Raw genomic sequence first — 16,732 nt, forward strand, 5'->3', positions numbered from 1 at the left:
CACTTTAATTTTTACCTGTGGGAAAGTTCTCAAACCTGTTTCCCAACTTAGTTTATTTGGCACCTTCTGGAGGATTGAAAAAAAAGTGCATGGCAAAATCCTGGTAAGTTTTTATTTTTCTAAAACATAAAACATACTTAAAATTCATTTATCTAGGGCATGCTATGCCTTAATTCTTTTACAGATGCGCAGGTTTGTCTGTACTCAGAGTAACTTTTGAGGTGAAAATACGGCCATTTTAGTCATAGGGTCCACATGAACCTAAGTTCTTTTGAATATTTATAGTTTGAGGATATTATTGACCATGTTGACGGAGAAAAACTAAGCAATAAGCTTTACGAACACCTTTATTTAAAAATGTACGACCACTTTTAAAGTAAGCTAAAGCGCTATTTGTTCATTCTGCTATTTATACTGACTGTCACATAGACCTATCAAATAATAATTGCTAAATTGACTCGAATGATATGCATTATCGTAATTTTGTGCATTTTTCCTTTCATCTTTTTTTGTGATAAATTTTCATATCATGCTTCTCGCTTGAGATGGAAAATTTTATTGCTAGAAACCAAGGAGGCACGTTGCTAATGAAATTGACATGGAATTGACAACGTCGTCGTAGGTAAAATAGCGATAAACAGATAATCTATAATTAAACGAAGAAAGACACTAATTAATAGTAATATAACAGACTCGATCCCCATCCTAATGACAAAAGTTCTCAACTTCATATATCATTTTGTTTTTGCATGTGACTGACTATAAAAAAAATCTCATTCTGTAGGAGTTGTAAGAAATATGTATTTCTTCTATGTTTTTAAACACTAGCATACACATATTTTTTAATTGATACCTATATAGCTATATGCCCCTGTTTGAGTGGAAACATCATTCTTTTGGCCAGCCAGATTGGAACAGTGGTCAGTTTCCAGTTGAGAAATTTGAAGAAAAACACAATTAATAAAGAAAAATAGTAAAAAAAAACCTCGATCACACAAAAAAGAAAAATAAACAAAAATACAGAAAAAATCTTGTTTAGTTTACCATGTTTTCATATAGATTATACCATTGGTTTTCCCGTTTGAATGGTCTTACACATATCATTTTTGGGTTTATAGCTTGCTGTTCAGTGTGAGCCAAGACTCCGTGTTGAAGACCGTACTTTGACCTATAATGGCCCAGTTTACTTTTACAAATTCAGACATGGATGAGAGATCGAGTTGTCTCATTGGCACTCATACCACTCCTTCTTATATCTATTTGCATCAGAGTTCCAAACCGTCGTACCGAGTTCTGCAAAATTAATGCACAATGATGTAGAATCGTGTGAAGTCGCATATCTTATCTATGCTGTAGTTCATACAATAACAATTATAATAATATCTTTATTGTCATATAAACATAATAAGTTTGTGAAAAAAAACTAAACTTAAAAAAACAGAATATAGCAAAAAGGTAAAAATTTCTGTAAGAAATTAACCACACAGATTTTTTATAAGACGTCTGTCCCGGCTCAGTTCTATAATGACTGATTTTTAAAGGTGACTATATTGATAACATGTTCCATGATAGAAGGGTTTAACGATAGCCTAACATGTATTTTCCTTTCTTCCATAGCCCCACATTATTAAGAGAAAGAAAAAAATGTCACTGATATCGCGTACAAAATATAATTTTTAATAATATGCAGGTAGGCTTTCAACAAAACATGTCAATCACCAGAGACAAACTACATTTTAACTACAGTACTGTTCATGCTAAAATACAATGGACACAGTAAATTATCTATGTTTGAAATATAACAATATTATAACGAACATCTATGTTATAAATACAAGCTCTGGAGAATTTCGGTAAAAAATCAACCTTTTGAATTAATTGCAATGAAACAATAAACATTACTGTAGTGAACGAAATTTCCCCTTATATTATTCTAATGAACAAAATGGCAATTCCCATTTAATATGATATTCAGTATTTTTGCTGTTTATAGTTGCACTTTTGAAATTTCCTGATACACAGAACTACAGAAACGGTAATTTTCCAACTGATTTTTATAGTCTCGTTCTCGTTCTTGTGTTGTAATGTTATACCACTGTGTCAGGTAAGGGGAGGGTTGGGATCCCGCTAACATGTTGAACCCCGCCACATTCTGTATGCATGTGCCTGTCCCAAGTCAGGAGCCTGTAAATCAGTGGTTGTCGTTTGTTGATGTGTAACATATTTGTTTTTCGTTCATTTTTGTACATAAACTAGGCCGTTAGTTTTCTCGTTGAATTGTTTTACTTTTGTCATTTCGGGGCCTTTTATAGCTGACTATGCGATATACTGGGCTTATTGTTGAAGGCCATACGGTGACCTATAGTTGTTAATTTCTTGGGCTGTTGTAGAGAGTTGTCTCACATCTTCTTTTTAATATAAACTTAAAAATCTGAGTGAAGAGAAAGGGAAAAAACAAAATTCTATCGCATTCTTGCAGATCTAACATTGTCGATAGTTATAAGAAGATGTGGTATAATGATGATATGTGGATGTTTAACGTCCGGCTATCCTGTCTGGATATTGCAGACTGGAAAAAACCTATTTACAGACCGGTGTCTGTTTGTCGTTTGGCCTTCATTTTACTCCGACTGCGTTGTTGTGGATGGTACGGAATATCAGGTTGTTCTGCTAGCATGGCTGTTTGTATTGCCTCTTTCGATTCAGTGTTGATGACGGGCGATGTGTGTGGTTGTGTGCGCAGTAGGTCTGGATCGTTGATGTCAAACCCTTTATCGAAGTCGATCCTACTGCGCTTAATTGCCTCTGTCATCTGTGGAGGTGTAGAATACAGGCGATGGCAGGCCTTTTTGGGGGTGGTATGACAAATATTGTCGGTCTAGATTTTATACGAAATAATAAGAATGTGCGTTTTGCCAAAAAGCAGCTAAAAAAATTGCCGCCAAATTCTTAACTGAAGCTTTTTGAATTCTACTGATTGCAACCCTCACTCAGTTAATATGGATGAATGTTGACAATTACATGGCATGTTAAGTATAATTTACCATCATTAATCTATAAAACGCTGAAATACATGTACACTAGTACAAACAGACTGTTTTTATAACGATTTCAATACAATGAAATTTCAAACAAATATCGACTTTGAAATCAAATACTTAAAAGGTAATGGGAATCATTAATGGTCATCAAATAAGCACATTTTAGTAGAAAATTCTCAAGGGGTCATAATCTCAACACAAATCAGTATATCGGATGATTGGATAAATGTTGAAATTTGTCGTATGTTGCAGACATATGGTTTATAAGTCGATATAACAAAATATTCCACCATTAATGTTTGATATGAAAGTCATTATTTACATTCTGTGTCACTGAGTTTGAAATGGATTAATGTAGGACAGGTGATATAATTATGTAAGTTTACTTTCTTCTTTTCTATCCTTTAACGTTATTTACTAGAACAATCTATAGTCGGGATAATCTTTTGCTTTTTTTTTTCGTATCAAGAGGTCCAGGAACGTATTTGAACATTTTAAAATCTTAATATTCTACTTTAGCGTTTTGGTTTTAAGGCCAATTAAAATTAATTGATAGATTTTCATCCCCGCCCGCCCCTCTGAAATCTTCCCGCCCCGATTTTTTTTATTTTTGAAAAAATTACGATTTCCGGATTTTTGTTCATTTCCGTTACCGGTAACCGTCGATAATTTCGTTTCACGTAAAATTTCCTGTTTCAAATTTCGGTTTTCGTATTTCTTAGAGTATTCTTACTGAATGATTAAGTCAATATATTATGATGACAACATCATTTACCGAGAATAGAGATTGATTACGAGAAGGGCATGAAATATTCTGGTTACGAGTAATACGCTGTGTTCAAGAACGCAAATCACCGCAAGTCACACCTTCGATCTATTTTATTTATACAATGACTTTGTGTCAAGAAATTTGGACTGTGAATGAAACCCAAAAGCGTAAGAATCGTGGAACACATTTGACTGGAATAAAGAAATTGACACGAGCATGAACTTTTTAGATTGGTGACCGTATATTGCGTTCAGAAAATCGACAAACATACGCATTTGTTATTTATTAATTTTAACAGAGACATATAAATTACTAAACACATGCTAATGTTCTTGTTGTTAAGCTCCATTGATACAGGTTTTAATGTTGCTAATTAAAAATCTTGATCATGGTAATAAAACTGTTTATAATTTGACACCATTAAACCACTTGGACATGCAGAAATGTCACCTGTTGTTAACAAATTGATGAAGTCTTTCTAGATTAATTATTAACATCATAAACAAGGTAGTGTGAACCCCTGGTGTTAAAACTTGAAACTTTTTATCACAGTGTAAAGTAGCCCGACATATCTTGTCAAGTTGTTATGCTTAATAAGTCATATATGCACCACGAAGCCATTTAATTAAGTACAAAGCCACTTTGACATTTTGTTTTCATATAAATAATTATTCAATCTTGGCGGAATTGATGATTCTTAAAGTTTTTCTTAGGGAAGTATTACAAAATTAACATAGCATGCATGGACAGGACCTTAAATACTTTTAAAGGACATGCACTTTTGCATATCCTTTTTTTTTTTTTAACAAATGCGTCCTTGTTAAAAGGATGAAGAAAAAAATAACATTTTCGCCTAAATTACATTTCAATTGTTTTCCATGTTGTCTTGAAGTGTGTCCAAGGAACCAAGAGATAGATTTCAGAATCTTGTCAAAGCAAAGTCAGGACATTTGTAACCAAAGTATAGCAGTAACATCTGCACTTAAACTCTTGTCAATTTCCTTGACCTTTTTTTTTTTTGGGGGGGGGGGGTGCACACCTGTCGCTAGAACAAAGTCGTCGTCACTATCTACAATTGGGTCAGTGTCATTGTCGTCCAATGATAAAAAATCTGTCTTGGACATCGTGAATATCACAACAACCACCAAGCATCAATTTTAATATAGATATAAATATTGAGATGATAGAAAGTTAATTTTAAAAGGGGAAATTTCGCTTGCTGACATCTTCGCCATTACACAGTTATTTCTTGCAAAGATAATAATTTTCCACATACACACCTAATCATGGGACCCCCTAATTAATAGACCGATTGCATGCAGCTACATGTAAACAGTGTCATTATTATTCACCTGCGAATTTGTTTACAATACAAGATTTTAATTCTGAAAGTCTTTGTCACAGGCACTTGTTTCTATCCATTGGAAGAAAATATACGTTGATAGTGCCGGTTCTTCCAATGGATAGAAACAAGTGCCTGTGGTCTTTGTCCTGGTCCTTAATACAAAGAAAAACAACAGGGTGTTCCGAGTGATTATTATCGATTGCCTAGACTACCGCTAATCTCGTTATCATATGATTAGAGGATGCTGGGTACGAGTTTACACGCGTGAAGTCAGCGAGATTTACAAGTCGCTAATCTCTTTAGTATACATGTCTCTGATTTTAACAAGCTCTTAGATTAAGAATTAGCCATGTCTTTCGTTTTTTAAAGAAAAAACAGCAAACATTATCTTTCCCAATACCCTTGATAGAGTCATTAAACAACTTTATGTTCTACATTGTAACTATATATGCATCTTGCATATTAAGGACCAAGCATATTATTTCAAAACCGTTTGAGTTTTCATTTTATTCTGTACTTATCGTACTAGCATTGCATACCAATGCATTTGCTTCATTTTATTAGGACAACAAAACATTGCTTAGAAAGAAATACATTTGATGTAGGTAGTCCAACTGAAGAGAGCATTTCTCCACATTTCTGCTGTGTTCTATAAATAGGTTTCTAAAGCGTCCATTACATGTAGAACGGTGGTTGCCAAATCATATATATTTATGAATTTGATAAAGCGGCACCAGCATATGGAGTATATGTGTCTCAATTGATACGCGACTCTAAATCTAGCTCAAAGTACGTTGATTTTTGTTGAGCGAGGAATACTGCTTTCTCAAAAGTTGCTAAAACAGGGCTATAAATCAATCAAATTAAGGTCATCACTCAAGCAATTTTATGGTCGCCATCATGAGCTGATAGGCCATTATGACAAAAGTGTGTCAGCAATCATATATATCTCTGTGATATTCTTCCTCAGTCGTAACAACCTTCTATCATCATGATCATTACCGAGCTGAACAAAGAAATAATATGACGGGTGTCGTATACGGTACCGGTGCAGGTAATGGTTACACTTCAGGAGCATTTGATTTCACTCCTGGAATTTAGTGGAGTTCCTGTTGTTTCCTACTTATTATTTGTAACTGTTGATGTAAATGTCTTTTGGTTTTATGAGTCTCTGGTGTATGACTCCTTGGTTTTGATTGTTATTGTCTTATATAAAATACTTTATGGATGTATTTACATGATATAAGCTTATTATTATACTGCATATATATGAATAACACGTGACAAGAAGGTTTCATATTAAATAAAATTTAAAAAATAAAATCCTCCCACCCGCCCCATTTTTTTCAAAAATTTGGATGAAAATCTACTAATTAATTTTAGTTGGCCTAACGGATTTCGGACAAATAGATTTTCAACAGGGTAAATTTATTTGCATATAGTAGTAGTCCAAATTTCTCCGACTTTCACCCCGGTCAGTCCAGGTTACATACATCTTTTATTGGATGCTCTTTGATGATTTATCTAGTCCAACCTGTAGTACGTTGAATATGAAGAATATTATCACCTCTGTCCCTCGGCTTAGAAAGACTCATGGTCATCATCATTATACCTCACTTATTGGTCATGATGTCTCTCTTAATGGCTTCCTAGTATTTATACAAAAAACAGTTCACACTAAACTTTCAAAATTTCATTCTCTGTAGCAGTTGTTTGAGGTTACCACACATATCCTTTCACACCAGGACAGACTTACATATACCATCTCGGATATTGCACATAAAAGACAATTCAGACTGATTGTCACTAGCTAGAAACAATGAAAATGAGAAACAATCCTTTTTAACAGCTTCTTTTGAAAGCAAACATGTTGCTACCGTTAATTTATAATGCAATCTGTATGTCACTGTACTAGATTAACCCAAGTTTTTGGTCGTGTTAGAAATACTGAGTCTTAAGTTTTCTAAGTGGATTGAGGCTTCAAGGTCAGTGATAAAAATCGAGAAAAAGTCAATGGGTTACGAACCCTAAGTGGTATCTATTTTCAAAGACCCAAATGGTTCTAAGCGCTTTCCTAACCTTCATTAACATATTCCACAGTCAAAGCCCCAAACATGCCGGTGTACTGCTAATCCGATCCACTACAGTATAATCAGCTCAGTAGTCGACATGATTTGTAACATATTTTTGTTTAGAATTCACCTTTGATGAATTAAAAGAAACAACCTTTCAAATAAAGGTTTCATCTCTCTCAGGCTCAGTTGGTATTAGCTGAATTTGGTTTGGTTGTTCTTTATTGGACTGGTACCATTTGATTATATATATATAAATTCCTTTCTTTAATTCGGAAGCCAATGAGTTACAGCTATTGTTGTGGGATTCGTGTTACACTATCTTAAGATTTGTTTGTAGTGTTTTGTTACACGGTATTGCCTTTTCTGTGGTTGTCCTTTTGGCCATTCTATTGTCTGTTTTGATCGGACTTATTGTAGAGTACGACGACTATGGTACATGTATTTTCATGTATTTTATTATGACGTGTGATAGGCATGTAAGATATTTTTGATGTACATGTATGTTTTAAATTGGTATTAATAAAGCATACTGTCTAATATTCTGTAATTTTTATGTAAGTTATGATGTAGGAAACAGTAACTGTGTGAAATAACTTGTATTATACTACTTGTAATGCTTGTAGTCTGGAACATTTGATAACTGAAGCAAATAAGTTTTAATTAACATTTAATAAGTATAGTAAGAACAATTACAATATTATGATTCTTGTAGAAATATTGAATTACTGTCATTTGCATATATTTGATAAACCAGTTGAAGTTCATGTAATAATTTACCAGTTCATAGTAATAATTTACCAGTTCATAGTAATAATCCACTGAATAATCCAACTGTATGTCTTGTATTTTTGTGAAGATCCAATTGTAGAAACTGTAGTAAATCGTAGTAAATTCCACGCACCTGTGCTTGAATTTTATGAATGAAATGTATTGACATGCGCAGTAGAATCCATGTGTCACTTGGGACGATTGTTCAATAAAAACACTATTTTTACGTGTTGGCAACTGTTTTCACATACTTCTTGTAATTCCTTTTAGTATTTGTAGTCAACGTCTTCAATGTTTTGCAGATGTTAATGCTCACTATCCTAGATATTTGTCATTTTGGTCCGCCGGTGACACACATAACTTTCGCAATGTTGGTTACGTATTGTGACTTCCGGTGGCGCTGTATATATTGTTGTATTTTTAGTTACTATAGAAACTTGTTTAGTACCATGCAAACTTTGTTTATTATATAAAGGTTACTAAAATTGTATATTATTGTGATTTTTGTAATTTATTAAGAATTCAAATATTTGGTTGGACGGCAAGCGCGCGATCCAACAATCCAACAATCCAACCATCCAACCATCCAACAATCCAACAATCCAACATTAATATTGACGTAATTTCGACGCTTGGTCGTCAGTTCTGCTTAAACTTTTGGTTCTTACAGTTGGTATTTTTATTTGCTCGTTATTCATTTTAGTCAAAATGGTTTATTTTTCTTAGAAACTTCATTTTTTTAATGTAAAGGAAAATAGTAAAGTTAGCGTTTTCAAAGTTTAAAAGGAATATATATTTCATTTTAACGGACTTTTTGAAGTTTTATTTCTAGTTTATCTTTTAAAGTTAGAATTATTGAAATTGTTCATTGAAGTTTATAGTTACTGTTAACGTTTGTCATTTTGTAATAAATAGGATTAAATAAGAAAACATTAGGCAAGTAAGGGATAATTTCCTAAAGGTCTGGAAATTATGATAAACAAAACAGTTGTTAGTTATTCAGGAAAGGTTCTGAATATAACTAATAATAATAAACATGTTTTATGTAACTGGTGAGTTATCAGTTACAACTATATGTACAAATGTCAGAAAGAGGTATTCTGATTAAATTCACTTGAAGTTAGGATTTTCTCTTAGGTAATTTATTTTCTTATTAGGATAGCAGGACTCAGCCTTTTTATGTATTTTTCTGACACACCAACATATTATCTCTTGAGTGTAGAGATAAGTTAATAAATATCTCTTGAGTTTAGAGATAAGTTAATGAATATCTCTTGAGTGTAGAGATAACTTTGTACATGTATCATACGGAATAGATTCTTGTCATATCATTTAAGTCTATAGTTTAAGTATATTACTAGTTTAAATTGTTGTTTATCTTGAATATAAATGAAAATATATGATTCTAGAAATGAATAAAGGATAGAAACTTATTTACGTGACTTTTAGCAAATGCCTATATTATACTGACCAGCTCATATCTTGTCGTACTGACTTTGTTATTTACAAACTACTCATATACTTTGAGTAAAAACTCTTGGGTCGAAGCATTTCAAGCCCCTGCCCGCTACATAATTTTGGCATCCTCGGTGGGATTCATTAAACTTTATTGGATCCTGTGATACGAACCTTTTGAAGTGTAATAGATAAACAGTGCAATGAGTAAACCAAGGTCTGTTCGTTCAAGAAAGACCGACACATATATTAATAGGGGACATAGTAGCCAATATGACACAGAAGACAGTGAAGTTAATACTCTCTATACCACTGATGATGAAACATGTCATTCTGAAAGTGACCAAGTTAATGAAGTTTCTAATGACTTGTCTTGTATTGAGACTGAAGAAGAAGAAACAATAGTCTTAAGACCCAGATCGAAATTGAGTAAGAGGCCAAGTCCTAGAAAAACTGGCTCTCCAAGAAGGTCCTCCAGATATCAAAAGCAAAATGATATAGAAAACAAGTCTGAACCTCAAAATCAAGGTGATTCTGGGGTATATGACAGTATAAAAGTAGCGATACAAGATATGACTGGTCAAGTAGTATCAGCCATTCAAAATGCTTTTACTGGTATTACCAAACAATATAGGCATAATAATGCTTCAAGTCAGCAGCAAAAACATGCTAAAAGTACAACAATTGCTAATAATAGCAATTCTATATCTAAAGTTAGAAAAAGTAAACCAAGTTTTACATCTTATAGTAATTTAGATTTCACATCAGCATCTGAGTGTGATGAATCTGATGATGAAATATTTAGTGATGCATGCTCTGATATGGATACAAATAGTATTGATACAGATGTAATAACCCAAAGTAAACGATCAAAATCAAAAATGGGGTTTTCCAATGCCAAACTCCCTTCTTTCACAGGAAAAGAAAAATGGGAGGTCTGGATAAATAGATTTGAGGCAGTTGCAAATCTTCAAAATTGGGATAACAGAACTAAATTGGGTGAATTGTTAACCAGACTTCAAGGGGAAGCTGGTGATTTTGTGTTTGATCAGCTTAATAGTAAAACATTAAAGAATTATTCAAAATTAGCCACAGAACTTAAGAATAGATTTGGGGTTTTTGAGAATAAAAGAGCATATCAGGTACAATTTAATAGACGTACCCAAAAACCTAATGAAGACACTGCAGACTATGCTGCAGAATTAAAACGCCTATATGATAAGGCGTATTCCAACAGACAGGCAAAAATTAGACAGGAAGACTTGCTCCAAAGATTTTTAATGGGACTGTCGGATACTGAAGCAAGAATTCATCTTGAACTTAATAAAGACCCCAAAACTATAGAGGAAGCAGTCCAAGAGGTCATTACCTATAAGGAGATAACTTCTGAAACACATGAGGGCATTAATTCAGGAAGAAATACCAAAGTAAGGCAACTAAAGAAAGAGAACACCAATTTCAACAAGCAAGATTCCACAAGTTCAGAAAAAGATGTAATTTCAGTAACCAAAGCTGAATTACAGAAGATGTTTGATCAAATGTACCTAGACAAGAAAAGAAATGATGAGATACAGTTTGACAGACAGCCCTTCAATGTCAACGCCCCACCCTATGTTCCTAATGGGAATTATAGGAATAACAATTGTGACAGAAACAATAACCCAGAAAACATCCCAAAATGTTACTATTGTGGTCGACCCGGTCATTATGCAAGAAAATGCTATAGCAATCCCAATAGGCAATCAGATTATAGAAATAATATGGCTATTAATCCTCCAAGACAGATGAATATGCCTTACACTCCCCCCAACAGTAGTATGTCACAAGGTGAAGTTAAATCAGATGGATATACATTAAACTAGAACGGGTTAACCCAGCTGACCAGAAGTTAGCCCTTAAGTTTAATGAAAACGGTCATATAAAATTGGACAATATTGGTGTACATGTACAAGAGCCAACAAGCAGTATAACTTTTAGTAATAGTAAAGAGAAACATATTTGCAATAGTAATAGCAAAGAGGAAAATATTAGCAATAGTAATAGTAAAGAGAAACATATTTGCAATAGTAATAGCAAAGAGGAAAATATTAGTAATAGTAATAGTAAAGAGGAAACTAGTAAATGTAGTAGTAATAGTAATAGTAAAGAGGAAACTAGTAGTAATAGTAATAGTAAAGAGGAAAATAGTAGTAATAGTAATAGTAAAGAGGAAACTAGTAGTAATAGTAATATATCTTCTGTCACTTTTATAGAAGATACAAATTTAGTTTGTTCTAACACAATTTTAGGAAGTGAACAATCAGTTGCAGGTAATGTTATTGCAAGACAAGTACTCCGAAGTGATGGAGTCTATGTTGAAGGACATATCCAAGGGTATGAGGTTAATTTTACTGTAGATACAGGGGCAGTCCGGACAGTATTATCCGTGTATGCCTTTAATAAAATTCCTCATGTTAATAGACCAATCTTGGAAAAGTCTAATACTTTAGCTTGTGCTGATGGCAAACCCCTAAAGGAGCTAGGGAAAGCTATTTTTGAAATTAAATTAGGAAATTTATGTTTTGATACAGAAATGATAGTTGCAAATATAGAAGACGAAGCTTTGTTAGGACTAGAAGTGTTGATGAAATCTCAGTGGGGTCCCGCTGACATAAAGTTAACAGAAGGAATTATACTGCTTGGTGGTCATGCTGTCCATTGTACACAAATTGGCCAGACAAATAAATTTATACGTAAAATTTATGGGGAAGCTTACTATGAAATTTCCCCAAGGTCTGAACATTTTGTTGATGTTTTCATTGACCGACTTGATGATGATTCTCCTGAAACAGTTCAAGATTGCATTTTACAACCCACTGAAAAATTTTCAGAAAGATTTCCATTAGTAATGGCACCATGTTTAGTTATTAGTAATAGTAGCCAAGCTAACATAAGCCAAGATGTTACTTGTAATACTAGTCATGCTAGTACATGTAGTATAATGAACCCATACATGTATGATCAAGATACAGTAATTGGTTCAGCAGAAGTTGTTGAACATGAATCAAAGATGCTATCAAAATGTAAAGACACACTTGAACAAGTTGAAGTAAATAACCAAATTGCAATGAGAAGACTGCAATTTCATGCCTCAAATTTAGAGTCTGGAAAGGGGGTATCCGAAGAAGAAATAGGTAGACATTTGACTACTAAAGAAAAAGATCTGACACCAGAACCACCCCCTACAATACATTTTGTACATGTAGCAACAATGCTCCAGTTGCACAAAAGAAACAGAAGAAGTCCCTGGTAGCTACATGAAGAGACATTTAATTTAAGATTGAATAAAGATGTACATGTAATTTAAATTTTTAATAGAAATGTTATGGCAATGTTATGGTATTGCTTATTTGAATTGTTAATATCAAAAGTAATTTAAGGTTATTATAACATGTTTAAGATTAAAAGTTATAAGAAATTAATTTAGACTGAAAATTTATTTGGAAAGTTGAAAAGTTAAGAAGTTATTTATATTAGATACAGTCAAAGCTTTTAAGTGTTAAAAGTTAAATTTTGGGTGTATTTTTGAACTTATATTTAAATATTTTGGTACTATTTGCATGGTAACTAAAATTTTCCTTCAGAAACCTCTGGTTCTTAGCCATGTTCCAGTTTGTTCTTAACGTACTTCAGTAATTTTCCACATTTGGTATATATGTATGTTTATCTGGTATCTACCGCCCTCATGCTGATGGTCACAATGTTGAATCTTCTGGTGTATCTGTAAAATATATAAAGAATATAATCATGATAATTATGTATAATTTTTACATATTTGGTATCATATTATGATGTATTTGTGTTATAATCATAGATTGTATTAATAAGAAAGCTAATTTCATTCAGTTTTAGAAATAATTTCTTTTTAAGAAGAATATGTATATATTTACAAATGTATTTTAGACATAGAAAAATATTAAATGGAATCTTTTGCAAAAGTTTAAAGTATTTGCGGGGACGCAAATAATGGAAAGGGGGTAAAATGTAGAGTACGACGACTATGGTACATGTATTTTCATGTATTTTATTATGACGTGTGATAGGCATGTAAGATATTTTTGATGTACATGTATGTTTTAAATTGGTATTAATAAAGCATACTGTCTAATATTCTGTAATTTTTATGTAAGTTATGATGTAGGAAACAGTAACTGTGTGAAATAACTTGTATTATACTACTTGTAATGCTTGTAGTCTGGAACATTTGATAACTGAAGCAAATAAGTTTTAATTAACATTTAATAAGTATAGTAAGAACAATTACAATATTATGATTCTTGTAGAAATATTGAATTACTGTCATTTGCATATATTTGATAAACCAGTTGAAGTTCATGTAATAATTTACCAGTTCATAGTAATAATTTACCAGTTCATAGTAATAATCCACTGAATAATCCAACTGTATGTCTTGTATTTTTGTGAAGATCCAATTGTAGAAACTGTAGTAAATCGTAGTAAATTCCACGCACCTGTGCTTGAATTTTATGAATGAAATGTATTGACATGCGCAGTAGAATCCATGTGTCACTTGGGACGATTGTTCAATAAAAACACTATTTTTACGTGTTGGCAACTGTTTTCACATACTTCTTGTAATTCCTTTTAGTATTTGTAGTCAACGTCTTCAATGTTTTGCAGATGTTAATGCTCACTATCCTAGATATTTGTCATTTTGGTCCGCCGGTGACACACATAACTTTCGCAATGTTGGTTACGTATTGTGACTTCCGGTGGCGCTGTATATATTGTTGTATTTTTAGTTACTATAGAAACTTGTTTAGTACCATGCAAACTTTGTTTATTATATAAAGGTTACTAAAATTGTATATTATTGTGATTTTTGTAATTTATTAAGAATTCAAATATTTGGTTGGACGGCAAGCGCGCGATCCAACAATCCAACAATCCAACCATCCAACAATCCAACAATCCAACATTAATATTGACGTAATTTCGACGCTTGGTCGTCAGTTCTGCTTAAACTTTTGGTTCTTACAGTTGGTATTTTTATTTGCTCGTTATTCATTTTAGTCAAAATGGTTTATTTTTCTTAGAAACTTCATTTTTTTAATGTAAAGGAAAATAGTAAAGTTAGCGTTTTCAAAGTTTAAAAGGAATATATATTTCATTTTAACGGACTTTTTGAAGTTTTATTTCTAGTTTATCTTTTAAAGTTAGAATTATTGAAATTGTTCATTGAAGTTTATAGTTACTGTTAACGTTTGTCATTTTGTAATAAATAGGATTAAATAAGAAAACATTAGGCAAGTAAGGGATAATTTCCTAAAGGTCTGGAAATTATGATAAACAAAACAGTTGTTAGTTATTCAGGAAAGGTTCTGAATATAACTAATAATAATAAACATGTTTTATGTAACTGGTGAGTTATCAGTTACAACTATATGTACAAATGTCAGAAAGAGGTATTCTGATTAAATTCACTTGAAGTTAGGATTTTCTCTTAGGTAATTTATTTTCTTATTAGGATAGCAGGACTCAGCCTTTTTATGTATTTTTCTGACACACCAACATATTATCTCTTGAGTGTAGAGATAAGTTAATAAATATCTCTTGAGTTTAGAGATAAGTTAATGAATATCTCTTGAGTGTAGAGATAACTTTGTACATGTATCATACGGAATAGATTCTTGTCATATCATTTAAGTCTATAGTTTAAGTATATTACTAGTTTAAATTGTTGTTTATCTTGAATATAAATGAAAATATATGATTCTAGAAATGAATAAAGGATAGAAACTTATTTACGTGACTTTTAGCAAATGCCTATATTATACTGACCAGCTCATATCTTGTCGTACTGACTTTGTTATTTACAAACTACTCATATACTTTGAGTAAAAACTCTTGGGTCGAAGCATTTCAAGCCCCTGCCCGCTACATTATGATTGCCTATTGCCCCTTTTGCTCACTGAACTGTTTAATCTGATATCGTCCTGAATATTCATACTATACGTATATATTATCGTTGAGATGACCAAAAATAATCTTTTTATTGCTATTTTACCTAGCTATAACACCGTTGTTAATTTCATTGACAAAGGTACGTGCTTCCTTTGTTTCTATAACGATAAGTTTTCATATCACTCTACTGTGCTGAGAAAGGAAATCATCAGTTAGTAAGATCAATGGAAAATTTCATAAAATAGTGTAACGTGTAACCGTGCGGGGACGTTTAGATATTTATCTTCGGGTTCGTACCAGTTTCCTGGGATTTGAAAAGCAATTCAAAAGTTCTGAAGTCAATAAAAAGTTTACACTACCATTAACAAATATTAAACAAATACTACATAGAACGAATTTCAACACCTATCAACCTAACCCGAACCTGTTGAATTAAAACTGTTTAAAACCCTTTCAGTCCGATACTGTTTAAACCAACTGTTTGAAACTATAGTCTGAAACCTAAATGTATGGAACTGGTTTGAAACCTAAATGTATGGAACAGGTCTGAAACCTAAATGTATGAAACTGGTCAGACGGTTTGGAACTATGGTCTGAAACCTAAATGTTTGGAACGGGTCAGACGGTTTAGAACTGTTGTCTGAAACCTAAATGTTTGGAACTGGTCTGAAACCTAAATGTTTGGAACTTGTCTGAAACCTTAATGTTTGGAAATGGTCTGAAACCTAAATGTTTGAAACGTGTCAGACGGTTTGGAACTATTGTCTGAAACCTAAATGTTTGGAACTGGTCTGAAACTTTAATGTTTAAAAATGGGCTGAACCGAAATGTATCAAATGGGCTGAAACCTGAATGTATAAAACGGGCTGAACCGAAATGTCTCAAACGGGCTTAGTCCGAGATTACTCTGACGTCCAACGGCTGTTTTGCCAGACAAGCTGGGGCCGTGGGACGTCAGAGCTCGTCCCATATCAAAAAGTTGATATTTGCCCACCCAAAATAGATGCGCTACTTCGTCGCTTCTAGTGCCGATTGAGGGCCTTGGAATTATATAAATTGGGCATCAATCTGTTCATTTTTCATTTATCTCTTCATTTATGTAAGTTTCACCTACCTACCAACCTTTATTTTTCCATATTTTAACAGTTTTCACAGAGACCCATCGATTTCTGCATTTTGACTTTCATTTTCAAAGATTATCACGTGACCACAAGAAAACAGTGCAAATGACCATAATGTAACACCTCGTTCATTTACGATGCAAGTTATCTAAATGTCCGAGAGCTTCCGATTGTTATCGTGGTCAGAACTAAAT

General features: G+C 32.8%; 1 protein-coding gene across 5 annotated transcripts in view; it reads left to right on the forward strand.

The window, feature by feature from the left end:
- The first annotated feature begins 15 nt into the window (after window positions 1-15).
- LOC139527672 (uncharacterized) overlaps window positions 16-16,732 on the forward strand; it is a 56,767-nt gene continuing 40,050 nt past the window's right edge. Inside the window, exon 1 of one of the 5 annotated variants that reach the window (XM_071323253.1) lies at window positions 16-103. Coding sequence is in view for 2 of the 5 variants with exons in the window: in XM_071323248.1 (XP_071179349.1) it covers window positions 3,120-3,165 (46 nt within the window). In the remaining 3 variants the exon portion in view is untranslated. Of the gene's footprint in view, window positions 104-3,090; window positions 3,166-3,241; window positions 3,418-16,732 lie in introns of those variants that run through there. The other 4 variants (XM_071323248.1, XM_071323250.1, XM_071323257.1 and 1 more) reach the window with 4 other exon arrangements.

The sequence above is a fragment of the Mytilus edulis genome, chromosome 6 (assembly GCF_963676685.1).
Source record: "Mytilus edulis chromosome 6, xbMytEdul2.2, whole genome shotgun sequence".
Taxonomy (NCBI): Eukaryota; Metazoa; Mollusca; class Bivalvia; order Mytilida; family Mytilidae; genus Mytilus; species Mytilus edulis.